Raw genomic sequence first — 26,186 nt, forward strand, 5'->3', positions numbered from 1 at the left:
GGTCCAGATGGACCGCAGCCTTCTGCCGGAGGGGAGTAGCTGGAACAGAGTGTCCGGGGTGGGAGGAGTTGGCCACAATCTTCCTCGCTCGCCTAAGGGTGCTTGAGGTGTACAGGTCCTCGAGGGTAGGCAGATTGCAGCCAATCAACTTCTCAGCAGTGCGGATGATACGCTGCAATCTGCTCTTGTCCTTGGTAGTGGTAGCAGCGTACCAGACGGTGATGGAGGAGGTGAGGATGGACTCAATGATGGCTGTGTAGAAGTGCACCATCATTGTCTTTGGCAGGTCGAATTTCTTCAGCTGCCGTAGGAAGTAGATCCTCTGTTGTGCTCTCTTTATGAGGGAGCTGATGTTCAGTTCCCACTTGAGATCCTGGTAGAGGATAGTGCCCAGGAAGCGGAAGGACTCCACAGTGTTGACCGGGGAGTCGCACAGGGTGATGGGAGTGAGTTGGGCTGTATTCTTCCTGAAGTCCACAACCATCTCCACTGTCTTAAGAGCATTAAGCTCTAAGTTGTTCTGGCTACACCAGGTCACCAGGTTGTCAGCTTCCCACCTATAGTCAGACTCATCCCCACCAGAGATGAGCCCAATGAGGGTGGTGTCGTCCGCAAACTTCAAGAGTTTGACGGACGGATGACTGGAGGTGCAGCTGTTGGTGTACAGGGAGAAGAGCAGAGGGGAAAGGACGCAGCCCTGAGGAGATCCAGTGCTGATGGACCGGCAGTCAGAGACTTGTGTTCCAAGCCTAACGCACTGCTTCCTGTCAGACAGGAAGTCTGTGATCCACCTGCAGGTGGAGTCGGGCACGTTCAGCTGGGAGAGCTTATCCTGAAGCAGGGCTGGGATGATGGTATTGAAAGCAGAGCTGAAGTCCACAAACAGGATCCTGGCGTAGGATGCTGGGGAGTCCAGGTGCTGTAGGGTGAAGTGGAGGGCCATGTTAACTGCGTCGTCCACAGACCTGTTGACTCTGTAGGCAAGCTGCAGGGGGTCCAGGAGAGGGTCTGTGATAGCTTTGAGATGTGCCAGCACCAGGCGCTCAAAAGACTTCATTACCACAGAGGTTAGGGCGACAGGTCTGTAATCATTAAGTCCTGTTGGCCTTAGCTTTTTGGGCACAGGGATGATAGTGGAGGACTTGAGACAGGCTGGTACATGGCATGTCTCCAGTGAGGTGTTGAAGATGTTGGTGAACACCGGAGACGGCTGGTCAGCGCAGTGCTTGAGGGTCGCTGGAGAGACAGAATCTGGCCCAGCTGCTTTGCGGGTTTCTGCCTCTTGAAAAGTCTGTTAACCTCTCCCTCCTGAATTGAGAGAGTCATCTCTGTAGTGGGGGGGGAGGGGGGAGGCCTCTTGGGTGGGAAGGGGTAGTTCAGGACAGTCCAATTGTCTTTCAAATCTGCAGTAGAACTCGTTCAGGTAGTTGGCCAGGCGGGAGTCATTAGTGGTGTGGGGGGCTCTGGGCTTGTAGTTGGTGATCTGCCTGAGCCCTCTCCAGACAGAAGCCGAGTCGTTAGCAGATAACTGATGTTTTAGTCTCTCTGAGTACAGTCGTTTAGCCTCTCTCACCGCCTTGCTAAACCTGTTCTTCGACTCTTTGAATCTGTCTCTATCCCCACTCCTAAACGCTTCCTCCTTCTCCAACCTCAACCTTCTGAGCTTTGCTGAAAACCAGGGCTTGTTGTTGTTGAAGTTCACCCTGGTGCGTGTTGGAATACAGCAGTCCTCACAGAAGCTGATGTACGACGTCACAGCCTCTGTGAGTTCATCCAGGCTATTGGTAGCAATCGTGAACATATCCCAGTCAGTACAGTCCAAGCACGCCCGCAGATTCTCCATAGCCTCACTGGTCCACTGTTTAGATGCTTCACAGCAGGTTTACAGAGCTTTAGTTTCTGCCTGTATGCAGGTATCAGGTGGACCATGGCATGGTCAGAGTGTCCCAGTGCTGCTTGCGGGACGGCGTGGTAGGCTCTACTGACTGTAGTGTAGCAGTGATCCAGAGTGTTCCCTTCTCTGGTAGGGCATTTCATGAATTGTCTGTATTTGGGGAGTTCGTGGCTGAGATTACCTTTGTTAAAATAGCCGAGTACGATAACCAGGGAATCCGGATTTGCTCGCTCCACACTCAGAATCTGGTCGGCGAGCATGCGTTGGGCCTCTTTAACCTGAGGACCCGGCGGCAAATAAACTCTGACCAAAATGAGCCACGCGAACTCGCGAGGCGAGTGAAAAGGTTTACAGTTTATAAAAAATTATTCCAGGTCCGGAGAACAATGTTGCAGAATCACTGTTACATCTACACATCAGCCACTGTTAGTGTAAAAACAAATACCACCGCCCCCGTCTTGCCGGAGAGTACTATGTCCCGATCCGATCTTAAGAGTTGGAAGCCTGCCAGTTGTAATGCAGTATCCAGGATCAGATCCCGCGTCTGCGTAGCCGTACTAGAGCCCCCGACCGTTTACCACTTCGGTGGCATTTTACTGCTTGAGCAAAGCCTAGCGCGGCTTTGACTAGAATGCCCAATAATTCTGCCGCTGGAAGCAGAAAAGTGGGAAATAAATCCACAGGAGTTGTTTCCCTAATGTTTAAAAGTTCGTCTCTTGTTAGAGAGCTCCGAAAAACTAGGCAGAACACTGAATTAACAAACAAAACAGGGTGCACAAACCGGCCGAGGCTGCCATCATCGGCGCCATCTATGAATAATATTGATGGTAAACAGGTATAACAACATCACTTTCATCGTGACTCGCCCCTCCAAATGTTTGGCATTCTGCTCAAGCCGCCGGTTTCGAGCCGTTACTGACGTCTCTTCTCACCAGAAGACGGCGCAGTCCAGGTTGACCATCATCCACTTGCCCAGGTTGACCACGAACGAGTCGACGATTTCGATCCCGTGCAGGGGGTCGCGCAGCTCGGGGCACAGGAAGGCAGTGCCCGCATACGCCGCGTCCACGTGCAGCCACAGCCCCTCCTGGCGGCCTGCGGGGAGCATAGGTGGAGGCAAAGTAGGTGTTTACACATGTTACACGTGGATGTCTGGATTCCTATTGTAATATTGTAGCACCATTTGTTGAAAGCAGTGCTGGATTATCCTAGTGTAGTGTCTTCAGAAATTACTCACACCGACACATTGTAACAAGTGACCTGCTTAGACTTTATTCATCTATTCTTGCACCAGTTGTAGGCACTCCTATAACTATCGATACGGTCACTTATGTTTAACCTCTCCCCACTCTTATATACCTTTCACCTCCCTTATCCTGCACTCAGCAGCTCTGCTCTCAGGGACTCCGCACACAGCGTCTCCGCACACAGCGTCTTCGCACACAACATTTCCACACACAGTGTCTTCGCTTCGCACACAGCGACTCTACACACAGCGTCTTCACACACAGCGACTCTATATGTCCACCACTGCTCTCACCTACGCTCCCTCCGACCCGTTTACCGTCTCTCCCGGCCAGGGGGATCAGCTAACACCCGCCTGGCGACGGCGTGAGGGTTGAGGTCCCATTGACGGCTGGAGTGGCAGAGGCGAGATGTCTTCACACTTGGTCCCCGGCAACAACCCTCTCTCCGCTCACGCACACACCCTTATATCCCTCTGCTAATTATCCGAGACCTCTCGTGTGTCTCTTTAGGCTCTCGCCAGGCTGGCACCTGTTGGCCCATCAATCAACCCTTATCTCCCGTCTCCCTGGCAACACCTCCAGTCTCAATGTGCACAACTGGTCGACCCCGTTTGCACCTGCTTTGCCCCTTAACAACTGGCGGTTTGTCCGTGCAATCCCCATGTTGCGCATGCGGACCTGTTTGGCCTCAGCTACCCTCAGTTAACTGTGCACACCGCGTATTTACTCCTCTACACTAGTAGCAACAAGCATAACCCGTAAAAACAAAGTTTTTCACTATAAATCCTTTATATGCGTGGCGGCTAGAGTCCTCTCGTCCTCTGGCTTGAGATGGCTGCCACCTATGGGTCAGATGATTGCATGGCAGCATTAAGCAATTGGTAATTAAATATAATATTTTTGTCCTAAAAAGTGTAAAATTTTGGAAATAATTTTTCACGAACATTAATTGTCACGCACAACGAGTCTGTGTGGAAAATGTCAGCTCGATTGGATCACGGGAAGTGGGTTAAAAAACGACCGAAAGATTTGCATGGTCGTAAGCAAGCAGGCACGCGAACTTAATATAAAGAATTAAAAAAATTAACCCATAAAAACAAAGTTTTTCACTATAAATCCTTTATATGCGTGGCATCGGGGCGGCTAGAGTCCTCTCGTTCTCTGGCTTGAGATGGCTGCCACCTATGGGTCAGATGATTGTCTGGCAGCATTAAACAATTGGTAATTAAATATTAAAAACATTTTCCCTAAACAGTGTAAAATTTAGGAATTTTTTTGGACGAAAATGCATTGTCACGCACAACGAGTCTGTGTGCAAAATGTCAGCTCGATTGGATCACGGGAAGTGGGTTAAAAAACGACCAAAAGATTTGCACGGTCCTAAGCAAGCAAGCAAACTTAATATAAAGGATTTAAAAATAGCATATGCTACAGGCCCCGCACTTTCAAGGGCCCTGCGCTAAATGCTTTCAAGCTATAAATTCCGTCTTGATTTGAAGCTTTCGTGACTGCAGGAATCCATACTCTTTCGTTCTTTCGGTGAAGTAACGTAGGTATAAAATAAAATATCAATTCCGGTTTAGTGATTCTGCACTTGCTCTATTATTATAGTACGATACAGCCTTCAACTTTTATGAACGACTGGCTGTTTAATTTGTCGTATTATCTGGCTGTATAGCAAATGAAAAAACACAATTTCTTTACTATGCAAGTAAAAATGTTTTTAGATATTTTTAGGGCCCCTTTATAACATATGCTACAGGCCCCACACTAGCTGAATCCGGCACTGGTTGAAAGTATTGTGCAGTAATACAAGTATTTGACATCGTACCTTCATTTAGCACAGTTGGCTACGTACGGTGAGAAAGAAGTTCAACATACATACATTCATGAACAAGAGTAAAACATTTGTTTAACATTTTGGCTTTCGCAACCAATATGTATTACGAGTAACACAATCAGTATGCCTAAGAAATTGTATCAACACTAAAGCTTGCCTCGATTATTTCATCATCAACATGAGCTATTTATCCAATGCTGTGTGAAGCCCTCAAGGACTGCCAATCTCTAGTTATGTATTAACCACCAGTCAGCATCCCCCCTTGCAAATTGTAATCCCACCTCTCCTAAAAATCTATATGTCTTTAACTTGTGTACACATTGTCTCTGTTATTTATTATTTCACTGGTTGGAATTTACACTCAGTTCTAGACAGGCAGATTAATTATTATGCTTGCTGTACTGCCAAGAAGTAGTAGGACTGCCATGTAGGTCTCCTGGCCACCATGTATGGGACCCAAAGTAGGCCAACTAAAGAGCCTGCAACTACTGTTTGTGTTTGCAACTACTCTTTGTGTCTCCTCGCTCTGTCCATAATATTTGTGTGACGATGGTGTGTTGGTATTCGGTGCATTTAAAAAATGGTGTCTCACAGACAGGGCCCAACTCGGACAAGTTGTCAAAGGCGCACACGCCCGTCGATCCAAGGGTCGCACACACCTACAGGGAGCATGGGAACGATGCACATCAGTCAGAACAGCCACCACCAGCACACAGATGAGCGGATGATCGACCCAAGAAAACAAACTGGCATAGAATTCCTCAATGTGTATTCAGTGCGAGCAGGCCAGACCTTAGGGGTGGGTGATTTGAGTGGCTACCCAAGACGTAAGACATAGAGAGGCATTGAAAATGTCTAATGGACACTAACAAGTTGCAGACGGAGGAAGTGAGGGGTACAGAGAATAATAGAGAGACACACGACGAGACACAGAGAGCCGGATACACATTGAGAGGCACAAAGAAAAACTCGCAGAGAGATATCGAAGCAAAAAGAAAGAAATAGATGTTTAATATTCAGGGTGGACCTGGCACCAAGGCTCTCTGATACATTAACCATAACTTGGTCGTCTGTGATATGTTAACACAACTAACTTTGCATATAATGAATCTGATTCGTAAAATATTTTAATTAAATAACGATGCCAATATTTAATTTACTTTCAAATAAGAAACTGAGAAAAATCATCAAAACTATTCATAACTTCGTGACATGTAGAAGATTGTAGAAGGTAGAAAATTTTAGTACAGAATTAGGGGTTACCAGCTTTATCCTTCTCCCATTGTGAAAACAAGCTAACAGTTTGATAATGTTTTTAATAATTGGTAGTGTCATGGTATAAATGAAGCCTCAACTTACGCGCAAATTATTTGTGCAAAGAGTGAAGCGACTCACGAAGAACGGGACGAGGCCCTGTGCTTGGTCCTCCTCCACGGCGCGTCGGAGCGTCTCCCCGCGTAGCGAGAACTCCACGTCCGTGGGCAGCGAGCGCAGCCTCACCAGCGACACGAGGCTCGCCTTCAGCACCGACGAGTGAGCCTGGCGGATGTGCACAAACATTAACAAAACACGTAATTTTTACAAAACGCACAATAAAAAACTAAACACATTCGTCAATGACACTGCCTTAAAAGGAGAAAATATATAATAGGTGACGTTTTGGGCAATGGCACTTTTTAAAGATGTGCAATGAATAATAGTCATAGCCCTAAATGTCGCCTATTATATGATTTTCGTTTTAAGGTAGTGTTATTGACGAAAGTGACAATTTATAAAACATGGAATTGAATGCAAACACACGTTGTTTATTTCCCAAAGCAGATGTTATCGATTAAAGTAGGCAAACCGAGGAACTGTAAGAGCTGATCGTGGTGCCTTGTCTTTTTTCCAATAATAATTTAGAGCGATTCATCAATTCACCGCTGGATGAAGGCCTCCTCATGCCGTGTCAGTCATAGTGGTTGATTAACCATGCTTTGACACACTGGTCAGTTCTGGTTTGGTGAGGGAGTGGAGGTGGCCATAACTGGTTCAAATATCCTTTGTCACAGGTGTTATAAGCGTGGCCAGGAATAAAACTCTGTTTTGACTTTAAGCTTCCGTGACTGCAGTAATTAATATTCTTTGGGTCTTTCAGTAAAGACACGGAAAAAAAAAATTACATCTAAAAACTACGACGTTTCGATCACAACACAAGCAATCGTCATCAGGAGGAGAAAGAGGGGGAAAGCTGCTGAAGCAGGCTGTTTTAAAGGTTTGAAATGGGTGTAGCCCAAGGGTCGTAAACGACGCGGGCAGGGCTAGTGATGTTAAAGTGAGACATTTGCATGTTAATGTAAGATCGGAGGGCTTCTTCCACGCCGAGGGCATGGAGGTGGCTATTGTAATGTGAGAGATTAGCATGTCAATGTAAGATCGCAGAGCCGCCGCCACGTTAAAGACGCGAGCGGCGGTGGCTGTGTTAGTGTGAGACATTTAACCTGTTAATGTAAAATCAGAGAGTCGAAAATAACAATTAACATCGAAAGGTAGGATGGAAACACAGCCAGTTATGACTTAAACTGGTTAATAACATCCTTCCAATGATTGCTCACTTTGTACCCATCTTCTCGGTTGAAATTGTGACTGTGTCTATATATATCATACGAAATTGATTTCTTCAAAACGAAGGTACTTTGCAAACCCACTGGCTATCAACAAAGATTCGTTCATGAAGCCATCCAGATTTATATACAGAGACAAAATTGTAACCGACAAGATGGGTACAAACTCAGCAATCATTGGAAGGACGTTATTAACCAGTTTAAGTCATAACTGGCTGTGATGTTTTCATCCTACTGTAATAAAGGTCACGGAGGCAACTTCTGGAATCAGTGTTCTTTATTAACTTTCTTCCACAGCTCTCATCGTACTGGCTCCTCTGCTCTATGGCTCCTTCACGCTATTGGCAGACAGCGTGAGAGGGAGGGATAGAGAGTGAGATGACTATCGCTGCCACGTGGCAGGCTCTGGACCCCGTGCTCCAGCGTGGCTCCCCCCTTCGTTCGTTCCAGCTCTGACCACGTGTTGCCTGTCTCCACCCCTTTTAATCCCTGGGTCACGTGGTACCTCTCAGCCAATCCTGGGTAACCTCCCTGGAATCTTCCAGATCCCATCCTACGGTCCCAGGACCACGCCCCTAACTCGTCCCCCCATTGGCTGTGGCTGAAGCCAGCAGAGCCAATCATCTTCTTCCAGGTGTAACCTTCGCATTACGTCAGGGCCACGCCCCTACTCCTCTCCCCATTGGTTATGGGCTGGGGCCGGTAGAGTCAATTATTATCAATCAGGTGTGACCACTTAATCACCCAGGTGAACCCTCACATTACACTACCTTCAGATGTTAGTTGTTATTTTCGATACTCTGATTTTACATTAACAGGTTAAATGTCTCACACTAACACAGCCACCGTCGCTCGCGTCCTTGACGTGGCGGCGGCTCTGCGATCTTACATTGACATGCTAATCTCTCACATTACAATAGCCACCCCCGCACCTTCGCCGTGGAAGAAGCCCTCCGATCTTACATTAACATGCTAATTTTTCACTTTAAAATCACTAGCCCTGCCCACTTCATTTATGACCTTTGGGCTACACCCATTTCAAACCTTTAAAACAGCCTGCCTCAGCAGCTTTTCCCCTCTTTTCTCCTCCTGATGACGATTGCTTGTGTTGCGATCGAAACGTCGTAGTTTTTTGTTGTCAATTTTTTTGTTCTATGTGACTTTACCGAAAGACCCAAAGAATATAAAAACTCTGTTTGTTGGGTCCATAATGCAGTGCACTAATCACTGCACCACCACTTCACCCCGTTGGGATATCTTTTTATTTTGTTTTGTAAGCAATGTTCACATTTGTGGGTGGATCGCGTTGGGGGCCATCTTGTCGGAAGTGTACGCCAAGCTAGCAAGCTAGCCTGAAGACTGATCGTATGTCTCAATAAAACAATAATTTTCCAGCAAAAATATAATTGATTTTTAAAAGTTTGCTTGCCATAGCTCTTCATTAAATTAACCTGTTGTCATTATTCCGGTTGAGCCGCCAAAATATTTGATTAATTATTCAAAATACTCATTCAAGATTTAAGCAATGTTATTCAACATGTGTGGCAATATAGCTTGATGTGACAAAAAATACCAACGGTAATTTTCCTCCTAATAACGATCGCAATGTCGATCCGTGATCACACCATCTGATTTTCACAACCGCAGCGCTCCTGGGTGATAATGATCGGTGCGTATTAGAGGACGAGTTATTATCCGGGCAGAGGTGCGCACCTGGTCGGAGGTGTACGCTACGAGGCGCGCGTTGAGGAGTGCGTCCTGTCCCACGTCCACGCGCGCATCCCCGCGCAGGCGGGCGAGCGCGCGCGTCCGTGCCGCCAGCAGCGCCAGCAAGTTAGATTCGCTCACCGTGGTCTGTGGAACACAGAGAGAGACAAAGATCCCCCGTATAGCCTTAGCAGACTTTTAGGGCAAGTGCTCTTAACCGAGCACCTATGTGAAGGGCCGGCTCGGCGCACGAGGGAGGTGGGCAGCCAGCACCTCGCCTGATCTCCTTTGTCTCCCCAGTGGCAATGTTTACACACTGCATCAGGTACTCATTTGTATGTATGTTGAACTTCTTTCGCACCGTACGTTGCCACCCGTGATAATCGAAGGTGCGGGGGAAGGACAACAAAATTAACACTGAAAGCAGCTCTTGAGGCTCAGTCGACCTTGGTTAGACTCAGAACCGATTCAGATATTTGTCACTGGAGTTAGCCGTGAGCAGGAATTGAACTGGTTCATCTGTGGGACACACAGACACTTTCGCCTCAAAGAAGACTGTGGACACGTGCAATTACCTTGAGCACCTAACTAACCCAGAACAGTACAAGAAGGAGTGGTGCAAGCACTACACCTCTCCACCTTTATATCTCCATTTCCATTGTTCACCACGCAGTGCAAGGCTGAGTCGACGTAAGAAAGATTCATTCATCTAATTGCCATTGGTGACCATGGCCAGGCATCGAACCCAGATTGTTAGGTTTGTGTTAGAGCGCGCAAATCATTTTGTGAATATGCACATGAACGCCTGCACGCACACGCGCACTTGGTTGGCGATTCTTCACTATCGTATATTAGTGAAGAGGATTCAAATGGAACCCACAATTAAGGAATAAAAAATGTTCACATTTATACAACTTTGCTTTGAAAAACATTCAGAGAAGCATGATGTTGATTATTAAAATAATATTTTTCAAATGACGACGATGGTGACGTATATGAAGGACCTTCAAGACACCACGAGTCCCTTGCACATTTGTACAAGTTTGGACATTTGTACTACTTTGATTAAAAATGAATAAGTCAGAGATGCATGATGTTGATTGTTATGATAATCGTTTTCGAATGACGATGACGATGGTGTTTTAGATGAAGCACCTGCATGACTCCGCCACCGCGTCCACCTGGGTGGTCGTGCCGGAAGGTGTCGGGCAGGGACAGCATGGTCGCCAGCCAGTCCGTCACCACCATCTCCAGCTCCGTGCTAGCCGGGTTAGACGCCTGACCCAGGTCAGGCATCCCCCACAACAACAAACACGACGCTCAACCCCAACACTGCCCACTAACGTTGCTCGTTTTGTCGACTCACCATGCAGTTATTGTCTAACACCTGCCGGCTGGACGGTGTATGCCAGATGTCTGACTGAACGGAATGGAGTGTCTACGGTTCTCATTTGTACCTATGGACTCTGCCACATCAACGAATTAAGGAGGCGATAGACACGGCACGCACCATTACTGCAGTTCAACAGTGGAAACAATGAGAGAAGTCACGGAGCTCTGTACGTGGACCATGCGAACGTTTCCTATCTGTGTGTAAGAGATACATATTTCTTCGACACAAGATTCATCCAATGTCAGAGAAACCACCATGACATTGACAACATGTATCTTAGCGTCGTCTACCTCTGGTAAACTTTTACTCCAGTTGACTCTTTGGAAAGCTGGATTTTTGCCCAAGCTTCTTGTATTGTGGTGGGATCGATATGGCCTAGTGTCATCAACTCAGTGACTGAATCAAGGCACTGTCAGGGTCACATCTCACCACCATTTAACAAATTTGATATTTTGATCAAGTGAGCTATCACAGCAGGCTCCAGTGAGTAGACGTATGCCTTACGAATCCATTATGCTTTTAACAATGCATTATTGTGTTCACAATACAGAAAATTACGTGTGTATGTGATAATCAGTTATTTTGCATTTAAATATGTTGTATAAAAGAGGTTCATATGACCCCTGCAGCCGCTGGAGGCGTTCAATTCATAAAAATAAAAACATCTTTAGTTCAATCATAACCTCACTCTGTAATCAATTGTAACATCACAGGGAGGCGGACCCATGGATAAGTCTCCCAGCCGTACACCTACCCATGTAAACCCAACGCCGTTCATCCCAGTCGCCAGCATGTCACCCAGGAGTGACGGGTACGAGTTGAGCCCCGGGTAGTACCCGTGCATGTGCGGGCTCTGCCAGTGTACGACCTGCACACGGCACAGTTCACTTACATTCATGCAGTAATCTGTGGTCAAATGCAAAATCCAAAAGATATTGATTTGGTCCCCGGCAACACTTGGTCCCCGGCAACAACCCTCTCTCCGCTCACGCACACACCCTTACATCCCTCTGCTAATTATCCGAGACCTCTCATGCTTCTCTTTAGGCTCTCGCCAGGCTTGCACCTGTTGGCCCGTCAATCAACCCTCATATCCCGTCTCCCTGGCAACACCTCCGGTCTCAACATGCACAACCGGTCGACCCCGTTTGCACTTGCTTCGCCCCTTAACAACTGGCAGTTTGTCCTTGCAAACCCCATGTTGCACATGCGCACCTGTTTGGCCTCAGTTGCCCTCCGTTAACTGTGCACACCGCGTATTTCACTCTTCTACACTAATAGCAAAAACAGCATATGCTACAGGCCCCGCACTTTCAAGGGCCCCGCGCTAAATGCTTTCAAGCTATAAATTCCGTCTTGATTTGAAGCTTTCGTGACTGCAGGAATCCATACTCTTTGGTTCTTTCGGTAAAGTCACGTAGTATAGAAATAAAATAAAATAAATCACGACGTTTCATAAACAGTTTGCATTTAGAGGCTGACTCCTTTGCCTGATGACGACCACTTGTGTTGCGATTGAAACGTCGTGATTTGTTTTATTTTATTTCTAACTACTTGACTCTACCGAACGAACCAAAGAGTATCCAACAAATAACCAATAATAACAATTTCAGCTTGTAACGTGCACAGTATTCGCTGACTCTCGTAGAAAAAACAACTCAGAGGCACGAGGAATCACAGACAAGCAGGAAGGCAGCCACGTGATGAGCCGAAACCAACAATTGCACATGCTCTGCGGTTCTCTATACTGTATATGAAAGGTTTTATGGGCCAATTAATGAGTGTTTTACATGTCGAAAGAAACCACAGCACCAACAGGAAACCCACTCTATCCCATACAGATGGAACAGGTGGAGTCCACACTTAGTGTCCTGCCTTCTGGCAAGCCAGGGTATGACACCTTGACGGCCACGGGAAGGGAGTTTTGCAACATTTGTGCGATGCACCAACCCTCGCCTGCACAGTGCTGGATTACAGGAGTGGGCCACCAGTGCATTTTTTAAAAGATTTTCTACTAAATGGTCAATATCTGCTGCATGGCCATTATCAAACTCAAATAATGCACGCAGGGTGTGGAAACCACCAAATCACACTGCATGAGCCCAATCTCTTTAGTAAGCAGGATTGAGCCTGGTTAGTACTTAGATGAGAGACTGACTGGAAATACCAGGCCTTGTAAGATTGGGCTGTAAGGCAGCGAGGAAATGGCTGAACAGCTACGGATTATGGAATCAAATTGTGCGGGGCTTTGAGTGTCCCGTACTCATATGCGTGGGTTTTCAGGTCCTCTGGTTTCCATCCCTCACACCACTCGTGAATAGAATTGGCCAAACAACCCACTGGAAAACTCTCCGATATATATAAATAGAAACAGTTTTGAATTTCATAGCAATAATTGTAATAGTATCCACGTGGTCAAACACATTACTCCATGTTGTTCAGTGGTGAGCGGTCTCAATTCTAAGTTTTCCCTTTATTTCTACATCTTATCCATGTTTCTGTGGCTGGGCGCGTTACCCCAGGCATGATGAGCCGCTCCACGTCCTCAAAGATTCTCTCCCAGGGCTCTCCTTGCTGCGGGGGGCCAGGGGGCAGCAGGGGACGCAGGTAGCCGGGCCGCACGGAGGGGTTCACGGGCCGCTTACGTAGCCCACGCAGATACATGGCGATGTAGTCCACCATCTCCTTACCTGCGCGCACCGCCGTGGATAGTGCCGGGGATAGGTGTGGTAAACTGTGCTTAAGGTAATGGTGCAGCCCTGCAATTTCTTGCAAAGCTCGTGATGATGCCTGCCAGTGCTGGTCACATTTGCTATAATCCCATCACCTAATGTTAATGTTAACCTGGGTCGCGGTTGCGTATTTATCGGGACTGTTAAGCAAGAATTGGTTCCACTATAGCTGCGAAAATGAAATCCCAAACCATGTCAAGTTGCATTAAGCTCTCCATTGCTATTAATACCGTCAACGGCTTCTCTAGACGTATTGCAAGCTTTGCCAAGTGTTGCTCGTTTGTCTATTCAGTTTTTGAGCCAGCTGGCAAGAATTTTTTGCTCTCGCAAAAGCAGACCAAGCATCAAACTTTGTGGAGCACCCTTTGTGATTTGGATTTTTGTGCCTGAAACATTGTCAATTGACACCATTTTAAAACGGTCTGAAAGGTAGCGCCAAAACCAATTCATTGTGCTGTCTGAAAACCATAATGACATCAATAGACTATTTCCTGGTAAATGGAAATACATCTGAATTTTGACCTTGTACAATATTATTAAATATCAATTCAAATCATGGAGAAATATACTATCATAGGTTACTATAATTTTTCAGAGAAAGCTAGATCAGCTGGCCAAATTGCATTTTCTCATGGCATCATCACAAACTCATCGCAGCCATTCCATTAATTTGTAATCAGTCATTATAATTATGTAACTCAATTATATTCCACTTTCCTTTACACCTTCAGAGGACATTTTTTTTAAAATTCAGAATCAGAAGAGGTTTTTCCCCAAGTATAGCCCATTGAGGTAAGATGCCATTTTTCAAGGGCAACTCGGCTGGCAGACATCAAAGCATTCCACTATTAACATCTCGTTGCTCTTCTAATATGCAGTTGTGCAAGGGTACGGCCATATTTGATCGTGTGAAACACTTGTTATATCTCCATATATATAAAAGGCAAAGTTGTGAATATGTGTGTCTGTTCAAATTGTTTAGCGTACTTCCCGACATGCAACAAACTGCAAATTTGCCATGTGGGTACTTTCCAGACTGTACACCATGCAAAAATGATAGAAATACACTTTTGTTTTTTTGGGGGGGGGGCGAGCTCAATAATGCATTTATTTTTTGCACGGCAAGTGAGCGGTGACGTAAAATCTGTCACGTGACCCGCGCATGTGGAAGCGTAACGCATTGTAGTGTAATGGTTAGCGCGCTGCGCTACGAACTTGGCGACCCGAGTTCGATTCCCGCTCAATGCCACCACCGGTGACGATTATTTTAACCGGTCCTGGGCCTCCCCTAGGTCGACTCAGCCTCAAAACGAGTCACTGCTGTGGTGTGTGAACATCGCCATTGGGGAGACAAAGGCGGCCGGGCGTGGTGGATCCAACTCCCGGGCGAAGCCGGGTAGTACAGTTACTGATACAGTATTGATCATGATGTACGTAAGTATTATGCCCATGCGTTATTCACTATGGGAATTATAATTTGACTGAAATCTCACTGACATAAGTTACGGAATTATTCAGTTTCTTTACCAATTGAAACTCCTTTTATCATTATATAGTTTTGGTGATCTGTGCCTAACGCCTGACACCCTGGACGATGTGTGTGACGCTGGGTAGGCTACGTGGATTTTCATGCAATAAAAACAAATTTTCATGAAAGGCTTATTACAATTGTAACTAATAATTGTTAGTTTGTTACAAGAATACTATTTTTTTCCCAAAAATATGCCAGCTCCGCTTTTGATAAAACCCAAGTGCGCCCTTGTGTTTGTATTTTATATTTTCGTTTCACACACCTTTAGAGAATAATGATAAATCATCTATTCAGTTAATTTGTGTGTGACAATAGTTTTTTTGGACATCGAATAGAAATTGAAATAAAGAAGCAGAATCACTTTTAATTTGAACTCAGTGGAGTTTCACTTTCATGACTTTTGCTCGCATTTAAAGTGGAAATTTGTGAAAATTTGTGAACACCGACCTCTCCCCTTCCAATCAATAATAATTACTGTAACTTTTTCAAATTAACATCAATTCAGAATCCAGTGAGCTATTGTAACTAAGTGGAAGTTCATTTTTTAAAGCGACCGTCTGCTCACATTTTTAGCGAAAATGAAATAGTTTATTTTTTGAATTATCAAAACAGAATGCAGTAAGTCGATACTTATAACAATTCCTACAACAATTGCACATTTGCAACAAACAGAAGTCGAGAACTAAGTGTTTATATTCTTTTATTCACTCTCACAGGTGAGGAAAATGTTAAGTTTGGAAAACCATTTTTCTTTTTTACATATTGTTCTTATAACCTTACGATGGTGATTTACAATTGTAATTCTTTATTTACAGGTTTGTAATACATTACTCTGAGTACATTAAATTCAGTACATCACATTCCGTAATTTATATTTCATTCAGATGAAACCAGAAGGGTCTACACACAAAAGAAGACGTCGATTAAACAGAGAAAGACAGCAGAGATGGCGTAATTGACAAAGTCAAGAAACACTGGATCGTTTACGATCTGAAAATACCCGTCATCTGACGGCCGATTACACTAGTTGTTATGATTATTATAATTGGCACCATTGTGTAGTAAATTCAACTCACCTCGATTTCGGTATTCATCATTGTCCATTGTGCTGCTGGCAGGTCGTGGTACAGTTGGTGAGCTGTTGGGCCGGTTGTTTATCAGTGGTGAGCTGTAATGAGTTTTTTTGGATTAAATTGTATAAATATTTACTGAATGTATTTACGCGATCTCAACCAAAAAAACCCCTGTATTATGGATGTTATTGGTCGCGAAAGTCGACGTGTAGTGGTGAGCCGCTGTACCTGCATGTAACTCACGCAGCTGACCAGTTATCTGAAAGCTGTCTGACACGTTGGCCAATCAGATAAGGAGTGCTGATGTGGTTATTATCTATTATGGGTCAGAGTGACTATTTACGCTCTGCACACTGTAAACCTGCTCTCATATCCCAACACTGTGTACACACATTTGGAAGAGGAAAAGCATTCCTGAAGTAATTTACGATGTGCCTGCAGGGGCGGTTTCTTCATTAGGGCGATTGGGCGACGCACCACCAATGTCATTCAACCACAGAGTCACGCTAGCCGTCACTGTGCCTCTGGATATAGTCCAATCAGCGTCATGTCACGTTCTGTGGAGTACCGCCTCTTTTTGGGCGATTTCACTCCGGCTGAGAATCGCCCCGAGTGGCCCCATAGACTTACATTCAAAGATGTTTTTTTTCGAACGGGGGGGCGCTGCAATGCATTCTCTATGGCTTCCGGGAAGGCTCGCACTAACGTGCTTACGTCATCATACGTAAGCACGTTTCATCCAACAATATAATTTGTCGCCACCTAGTGGAATCTTTAATAAAAGAAACTTGAGTGGATTGTATTAATAGTGAGTATAGAAACAAACAAGATGTATTGTAAGAGTCACTTTATTTTTCATTAATATTAAAGAAGTGAAGTTGCCTTTACATGCTTAAGCTGTTAATTTATCCATTGCATGGGTGGACCTTATCCTTATCAATCATCCAGACATTTGCCCCCCCTGAGAGATTTTGCAGGAGCCGCCACTGTGTGCATGAATGTGGAAGGTTTGAAGGGTCTCTTGCGAGTGATCTAGATGGAGTGAAACACAATCCTTATGTATAGAGAGGCTATATGATAAAGGGAGGTGACACCGCAACGAGGAACTGCATGGATGATGGTGTTGAATATGAACGTTATCAGCACCACTGAGTGACAGAGCCCTGCTCCTACAGCTCGTGGCTGTGAAGTGGAGGGAGGGGCTGTCGGTTGGGGCAATTAACGGACAGCCACAAGGCTGCCAGTTGGGGGCAATTAAGGGAATAGGAGAGTAGATATAAAAAGTGGTGAAATAGACTTTTTAACATTGTGTCTTTCGTTTATGTTCAGAATTGACGGTAATCATGGAGGAGTGATATTTTTAGTCTCTAGGATTTAAACATAGCACTTTCCGATTCAATAGCTCTCTAGTTAGACAATAATATGGCTATTACCTGAATTACAAAAGATGTCTGACCTTATAAGGAAACTTTATTTTTTTTACTTAGTTTCAGCAACATTTACATTCTACAATGATTTGGTACATTATGCTGTGTGCTTAAAACACAACATTTACATTTTAAAGCAACTTTTACTTTCCATTAAAAAAAATATGTTCACAAAAAACAGTTCACATCTTAAAATTTCTGAAAGAAATGTAAAAACAATAGGCTAAGTAAAATTAACTTACTTACTTTTTCTTATTTTACATATGCAATACAAAATATTTTGTGGAGGGAAAAAAATGCTTTAAAATAATCAGCCCCAGAAAATGAACATCCCTGACTGACATAACAATAGCTTTTACCCTTTCTGGCAATAAAACAGGTGTCAGGATGTTAAAACACCAAACGGAATCCTTATTCAAGGAATCCTGTCTGCATTAACCATGTAGGGGCTGCTGCCCCCCGACTCCTCTCCCCCTTCCTCCTCCTCTTCCTCCCTCCTCGCTGCTGCCGCTCGTAGCTTCGGCCTCGCTGCCTCCGCGTCCCCCCTGTGAGACATTACTCTTGGATGGCTCTCGGCCACCTCGGGTCATCCACACACACTCCCCGCGTGCATTTGTGGTGCCACAGCGACGGGGCCGCTCGGCCGAGCCAGGGAGCCGCCCGGCTTCCACCGCCGCACTGCCCCCCATCACCCCCCCCACATAAACACGCACCCACGTAGGGCCTCGTGGTCGGGTCACCTACCCTGAGTTTTCACCCGAGGGCCCCCTAGGGGGGTTACCCCACGGTTTCTCAGGGCCAGGGAATTGGACAGGACCCTTCCCAGGCCAAGTAACACTGCGGCGCCGTGGGCGGATTTGAGATCGCACGACCACGGCGAGCTCAGAGAGCCCCGCAGTTAGAAACGCATACAAACACAAACACGGGTCAGCAAGGCAGATAGCTGGGATCAGGACCCGGGACGACTGATTGGTGGAAAGTTCAAAGGCCGGCGGGATCGCAAAAGAGCGGAAAATCCTAGGCTCAGGATTGGTCGAGAGACCAAGGCGGTCGGGACGGGGGCGCCTAGCCTTTGATGTGAATAGTTTAAAAGAAAACGCAGGGGCAGTAGGGAAGTCTCTTCTTCTGGAGTTTGGACACGGGGTCAGCGACGAAGGAGTCATCGGGCGAGCCGCTAGATTGTCTGCAGGACGATCTGAGCGCCGCAAGGTCACCAAGGACTACAGACGGTATCGTGTTGCGCGCCTTACAACACCTCAGAGCGGAGAGTAGGATCCGTAGGAGAGGGTTAGTTCGGGGTAAGGACGAGTAGGAAAGCGGTTTAGCAGAGAGCGCAGCATAGAATAGGGCTACACGGCACCAGAGTGTGGGTTAGAAGCGCCTTGCTGGCCCGCACACACACACGGGTGGCTCGGTTGGTTAGCAAGGGCTAATAAAATCTCGAGCGTAGTAACAAAACCGTGTTGTTGGGTGTTTTTGGAACGTGGTATTAGCGTGCACTGCATTCGCGAGGGTGTGGTCGTTGTATGCATAAAGGCCGTGGTCTCTGTACGATTGTGCGGGTACGGAGGTGTGTGCGTTAACGCCCGGGGAGAGCACTTTTGTGTGTTGGCGTGACTACGCAGCCGTGTGAGAGGAGAATCGTCCTTGTACGATACTTGTGTTGACGTGCACGCGCGAGTGCGGGAGGGGACGAGTCGTCGTGTCGGCGTGCGCCCCGCTCGCGTGTGCGGAACCGTGGTGCGCAGTGAAGCTGTTAGCTTGGTGCGAGCTTGCGTGTGCTCGTTACTTGCGTAAGCTCTCGGCGTGCGTAATCGGCGTGCCCCAGGTGCGCGATCGTAACGTGAGCGGCCAGCGCGGCGCAGAGCGGCGAAAGAGTGGGTGTCGCGTGTGGAGCTGTATGTGGGTGCGCGCACGTTCACGACGTGTGTACTACAGGTGCGCGATCCTAGCGTGAGTGGTCAGGGTTGAGTGAGTGCCGCGCAGAGCTGTGTGTGGGTGTGCGCGTACGTAATTGACCATGCCTGCTACGCGGACCCGCGGTGGAGGGGAATCCTCGGGCGACGGCTCCCACACCATGGATGAGGAGCCTAGCAGCGGTTCGCTTAGCAGCGGGGGGGCGATTGATGATGTTAGCCCGGCCGTTAGCATTATCGAGGGAGGGATCTCGGGGGCTAGCGACCCCCACACATTCCCCCCAAATGTTCGGAGAAGACTCCTGGCACGCGCGTGCCCGTGCACGCCGCTGCCCACACTCGGACACGCGCAGCCACCCGCGCCTATTGGCCACCACGTGCACGCGCTAAAAATAGCCTTATAAAGATGCGCGGCCGCGGCGCAGCACGAACCCCACTAGCCGTACAACCAACCACAATGCCCACGACCACCACAATAACCGCCACCACACCTACCACTACCACAACTGCAACAACCGCTGTATGAATATGCAGGTGTGTACCCGCGTACCTCGCGGCGCAGCTCTACACACGCGGCAACCACCGCCAGCAGCACCACGTGCTTGGATTACGTAATACAGTGGAACCTCGGTATACAACCGCTTTGGAATACGTCAAATTTGGTATACGTCGTGTTTTTTTTGAGAGAAAACATGTCTTGAGATACGACATCTTTCTTGGGATACGACGGGCTTGCTAGAACTTGTATGGGTCGGGATGAGTCACCGCGTTCAGTACCCGCGTATGCCTCGTTCACGACTGAAACAAACCGAGAGGGGCGGGGTGGCGTGGGGGAGAGGGGCGGGGGACGTGGGGGAGAGGGGCGGGGCGACGTGGGGGAGAGGGGCGGGGGGCGTGGGGGCTGCCCCCATGGAGGGTGGAGCCCCGGGTTGAGGCGTGCGCGACGTGCGGGGTTGAGGCACACCACGTGACCAGCGCAGCTGGCAGCAGCACGGTCACGTGGCTTCTGTATGCATTTCAGTAATAAGTAGTGTCTAAATTATTTTATACAACCCCATTAATGTATAATATGCCATAAAAATATCATTTATTTTCCACTGGAACGGATTATTTCCTTTCCCTTTATTTCTTATGGGAAAAATTCGTTTGGTATTCTTAGGTTTTTTCGGTAAAGTCACGTAGGTAAAACATCAAAATTAATGAAAATAAAATAAAATAAAACAAAAATCACGACGTTTCGGAGGCAACACAAGTCTCCGTCATCAGGTGGGACCGTCACAGCCAGATTAGCTGCATCAAGTGAGGCAATGATTCAAGATGTAATCCCTTATAAGCAAGTTGGAGGGGGGAGGAGAGGGGGGGGGGAGCTCATCAGAATGTGGTAGCCAATGAATGGAACGTATCGGGAGGGAGGGGGGGCGGGAGGGGGAGAGCCAAAAAAATGGGCGACGGCTTGGACGCGGTTGCTGCACACGCCAACACAATGGACAGAGAGGGGGAGGGGAGGTCTGATACACATGATAGAACAAAGGAACGAAAATGCCCATGTTTATACCAATGCTGGCTGAACAATGAAGAGAGTACTGTTAAAAATAACTGGGGATGTTAACACTCGGTAAAGTAAAGTAAAATAGTGCCTGTCAGATAAGATGGTCCAAAAAAGTGTAATTAAGTCTTTTTTGCGTGGTTGATAACATCTTTCCAATGATTACTAAGTTTGTACCCATCATCACGGTTGAAATTATGTCTGTGTTTGTATATTTGTATGGCTTCGTGTACAAACCTTTGATGGTAGCCGGGAGGTTTGCAGAGAACCTTGGTCTCGGAAAAGACAATTTCATGAGAGCCCACCGAGTTGTAGCAATGATCGGCAACGGCAGAAGAATCAGTTCTGCCGTGTTTCGGATCTGACTTGTGCTCGCGGACACGATCAGAAACATGACGTTTCGTTTCTCCAATGTAGCAATCACCACAAATGCAACTCAATTTGTAGACTCCAGGATACTGTAAGTCAGGAACGACATCCTTCACAGATGGAATCAGATCACGGATTTTATGCACTGTACTGAATCGGACTTGGATCTTATGTTTGTTTAGAATTTTGGAGATCTTTTTGGTCACGCCTGCTATGTATGGTAACGTGATGGTTTTGGTCGGAGTTTCATGTGGCTGTTTCTGTGTGGTGGGAGAGACAGCTTGGCGGATAGTACGGTCAGAGTATCCGTTCATCCTGAGGGCCCGATGTACATGTCTTAATTCACCGGTCAGGTGGTGTTTGTCAGAAATGCAATGGGCTCTGTGGTATAGCGTTTTGATGAGAGAATTCTTTTGAGATGGGTGGTGGTGGGACTCCGGTTTCAAGTAGGAATCTGTGTGGGTGGCTTTCCTGTAGACAGATGAAACTCCGACCAAAACCATCACGTTACCATACATAGCAGGCGTGACCAAAAAGATCTCCAAAATTCTAAACAAACATAAGATCCAAGTCCGATTCAGTACAGTGCATAAAATCCGTGATCTGATTCCATCTGTGAAGGATGTCGTTCCTGACTTACAGTATCCTGCAGTCTACAAATTGAGTTGCATTTGTGGTGATTGCTACATTGGAGAAACGAAACGTCATGTTTCTGATTGTGTCCGCGAGCACAAGTCAGATCTGAAACACGGCAGAACTGATTCTTCTGCCGTTGCCGATCATTGCTACAACTCGGTGGGCTCTCATGAAATTGTCTTTTCCGAGACCAAGGTTCTCTGCAAACCTCCCGGCTACCATCAAAGGTTTGTACACGAAGCCATACAAATATACAAACACAGACATAATTTCAACCGTGATGATGGGTACAAACTTAGTAATCATTGGAAAGATGTTATCAACCACGCAAAAAAGACTTAATTACACTTTTTTGGACCATCTTATCTGACAGGCACTATTTTACTTTACTTTACCGAGTGTTAACATCCCCAGTTATTTTTAACAGTACTCTCTTAATTGTTCAGCCAGCCTTGGTATTAACATGGGCATTTTCGTTCCTTTGTTCTATCATGTGTATCAGACCTCCCCTCCCCCTCTCTGTCCATTGTGTTGGCGTGTGCAGCAACCGCGTCCAAGCCGTCGCCCATTTTTTTGGCCCTCCCCCTCCCGCCCCCCTCTCTCCCGATACGTTCCATTCATTGGCTACCACATTCTGATGAGCTCCCCCCCCCCTCTCCTCCCCCCTCCAACTTGCTTATAAGGGATTACATCTTGAATCATTGCCTCACTTGATGCAGCTAATCTGGCTGTGACGGTCCCACCTGATGACGGAGACTTGTGTTGCCTCCGAAACGTCGTGATTTTTGTTTTATTTTATTTTATTTTCATTAATTTTGATGTTTTACCTACGTGACTTTACCGAAAAAACCTAATAATATGATTCCTTGCAGTCACGAAAGCTTCAAATCTAGAATTCGTTTGGTATACGTCATTTTCGGTATAAGTCCTACCTTCTGGTACGAATTAACGACGTATACCGAGGTTCCACTGTATTGTTTTATTTGCCGTCGCAGTCGTTCCGAATCAATGAATTAATCGGCGCTCTGGAGAGCGATCGTCGTCCTTGCAGAAGGTCTCTGTTCCGTGTTTTGCCGCAAATGGAAGTTCGCTGGGGATTATCGGGCAAATTCGGGCGCAAATTTCGATTGGTGATATTAAATTGGCCGGCCCTGTTTTGGTCTCTTCCTCCCTCGCTGTGCCGTGCCTCCTGGGAACTGATTTTCTCGCCAAAATGCCGATTAAAATCCTCATCTATCAGGGGTGTATTGAACTTCCGTCGGGCCGTCGGATGGCGTTTTTACCCGCGACCACGCATTCACGTACGGCCAATGCCTCTGTGCAGGCTTTTGCGGCTTGCACTGTACGCATTCCGCCAGGGGCGCAAATGCTTCTACCCCTGCGGTTAAAGAAGCCACTCGCTCCTAATGCCTCGGTACATGGCGTTCTGTTAGGGCCCTCCAACACGGCGGTTAAGGGCCTAGCATCGGTGGCGACACAGACCCTCGTAGCGGTCGACAGGGAGCCATTTTTGCAAGTTTTGAATGTTGGTCTGTCCGAAACCGTCGTTCCACAGGGGACTGTGCTCGCTCACGCGACAGTGGCGCCCCTGGGGACCGAGGTCGTAGGACATGTATTTGACGACCCGCAGCTTCAACCTCCTCCCAAATCAGACGAGGGATGGTTAAGTGCACTTTGCGCGGACGCTGGCGATTTATCCAGGTCACAGCAGATGAAATTGCGGGCTGTTTTGTGGGAATTCTCAGATGTGTTCAGTAAATCAAAATTTGATATTGGCTGCACTAAGCTGCTGCGTCACCACATTGATACTGATGACGCTGCCCCTATCCGTCAAAACCCGTTTCGGCTCAGCCCGGCGGAAAAACAGCATGTGAAATTGGCAGTTGACATCATGCTGGCGGCTGATATCATTTCTCTTTCAACCAGTCCCTGGATGCTCCGATAGTGCTGGTCAAAAAGCACGATGGCAGTCTTCGTTTTTGTGTCGATTTTCGGCGCCTAAATAAAATTTCTGTGGCTGACGCCTATTCTCTCCCACATATGGATGAGTCATTGGATGCTCTGGCAGGTGCACATTATTTTTCCACTCTAGACCTTCTGTCGGGGTTTTGGCAACTTCCCCTCGACGAGGCGTCAAAACCAAAGACTGCTTTTCGGACACCACAGGGCCTTTTCGAGTTTAATAGATTGCCCATGGGTATCCACTCGGCCCCAGCGATGTTCCAGAGGCTCATGGAGCTCGTCCTCGCTGGGCTCCAGTGGGACTCATGCCTCATTTACCTGGACGACGTCATCGTCTTTGGCCGCACGTTCAACGAACACGTTGAACGGATGCGTACTGCTAACTTGAAGTTCAAACTGCAGAAATGCCACCTTCTGCTTGAGTCGGTGCGCTATTTGGACCACATAGTCAGCCGCTCAGGAATTTCCACCGACCCTGAAAAGACAAAATGTGTCAGCCAATGGCCTACCCCCACCTCTGCGGGGGACGTTCGCAGTTTTATTGGGTTTGCGTCGTATAACCGACGTTTTGTTGCTGGCTTCGCGACAATCGCCAAGCCACTGCATGCCCTTACATCAAAAGGGGTGAAATTTCATTGGGGGGATGCTGAACGGGCCACATTTGACTCCTTGCGGAACGCTCTCGTGGCGGCACCGGCCTTGGCTTACCCCGATTTTGCGAAACCGTTTATTCTGGACACCGATGCCAGCAACACTGGAATCGGTGGGGTGCTATCCCAAAACGTAAATGGCGTAGAGAGGGTCGTTGCCTATGGGAGCAGGGTCTTGTCCCCTGCAGAGCAACACTATTGTGTAACCCGACACGAGCTGCTGGCCATTATTAATTTCATCCAGCAATACAGGCCGTACCTGTACGGTCAACGTTTTACTGTACGCTCCGATCATTCGACGTTACAATACGCTGTGTGTGTTGACCAACCATCCGGCCAGCTCTCCCGGTGGCTCGAAGTCCTCCAGGACTACGATTTCATGGTTACTTACCGCAAGGGTCCACAGCACAGTAATGTCGACGTGTTATTTCGACTTCCACCGATGAATAAATGCGCGTGCTTTATGGGTTCTGGCCGCTGCAAGCCGCCACTGGTAGAGCTGGTTGCGCCTCTTGAAACAGTTTCCACCGCGCTTCCCTCCGATTCTGCACCGGGGGCGGACCATGCGGGTCCGGCAGCAAGTGACGTCTTGCTGGGGCTAACCCTGGACAAATGGGGTCGGCACCAAATGGACGACGCATCGTTGTTGCCTCTGCGTCGTCGCGCACGTGATACGGCCTCACGTTATGTGAAATGTAATTCTCCGCTATACGGCGCGGTCTGCTCATGCATTGGGATGCTGATTCATGCCATTACAAAATTGTGGTGCCTTCAGCTTTGTGTAAAGCCGTGTGGGCAGCACACGAGCGATTGTTGCACCTGGGCGTGCACAAAACTATGGGCTTGCTACGTTTTCAATTTTTCTGGCCAGGAATGCTGCGTGATATAACAGATATTTGAATGGGCTGCACCCAATGTGCGCAACGGAAGCCGCCAGCGAAGCCTGCATGCCCACCCCTACAGCCCATCTCGGTGTCCCATGTAAATGAGCTGGTTGCTCTTGATATTCTGGGGCCTTTCCCTAATACGCCTCGTGGTAACAATTACCTTCTGGTTGGGGTTGAGTATTTTACATGGTGGCCTATGGCCTGGGCCCTCCCCAACCAGTCAGCAGCAGCCATCGTGGACGCCTTTGTTCAGGGCTACGTATTAGATAAGGACGCTCCAGAACGGCTTCTGACCGATCAGGGAAGACATTTTTCGAGTACCCTGTTGAGCGATGTATGCTGCCTGTTGGGAACAAAGAAGTTGCGCACTTTGCCCTACCACCCTCAAACTGACGGCATGGTGGAGCACCTGCATAGAACCCTCACCTCTATGCTGTGCCATCAGGTTGATGAATCCCACCTAAACTGGGACTTGCAGGTTCCGGGGGTCCTCGCTGCATACCGCATGGCGCCACATGCAGCGACGGGGTTCTCCCCGTTCTTTCTAATGTACGGCAGGGATGCCATTCCCCCCGCCGACGTTTGGCTAGAGATAGAGCAGCCTCCACAATCATCAAAGCTCGCTGATCACTTACGCTTCAATCTCCGTAAGCTGTCCGAGGCATGTGATGCGGCAATCGAAAATTCCGCTTCCCGCCAGCGGGCTAATTCAAGGCTGCAAGCCCCTCACACGTCCACGCATCAGTGGGCCCCGGGTGATAAAGCATGGCTCC

General features: G+C 47.4%; 1 protein-coding gene across 1 annotated transcript in view; it reads right to left on the bottom strand.

Annotated features, from left to right (window-relative positions):
* Positions 1-16,066, bottom strand: part of LOC144949685 (histidine decarboxylase-like) — a 30,423-nt gene extending 14,357 nt beyond the window's left edge. Inside the window, exons 1-8 of the mRNA XM_078879700.1 lie at positions 16,024-16,066; positions 13,202-13,374; positions 11,439-11,552; positions 10,447-10,569; positions 9,298-9,438; positions 6,377-6,520; positions 5,574-5,640; positions 2,827-2,989 (exon numbers count right to left, since the gene is read on the bottom strand). Of these exons, the coding sequence (XP_078735826.1) occupies positions 2,827-2,989; positions 5,574-5,640; positions 6,377-6,520; positions 9,298-9,438; positions 10,447-10,569; positions 11,439-11,552; positions 13,202-13,374; positions 16,024-16,051 (953 nt within the window). The 5' untranslated portion in view covers positions 16,052-16,066. The remainder of the gene's footprint in view (positions 1-2,826; positions 2,990-5,573; positions 5,641-6,376; positions 6,521-9,297; positions 9,439-10,446; positions 10,570-11,438; positions 11,553-13,201; positions 13,375-16,023) is intronic.
* Between the last annotated feature and the right edge of the window lie 10,120 nt (positions 16,067-26,186).

Source organism: Lampetra fluviatilis, chromosome 3 (assembly GCF_964198595.1).
Source record: "Lampetra fluviatilis chromosome 3, kcLamFluv1.1, whole genome shotgun sequence".
Classification (NCBI taxonomy): Eukaryota; Metazoa; Chordata; class Hyperoartia; order Petromyzontiformes; family Petromyzontidae; genus Lampetra; species Lampetra fluviatilis.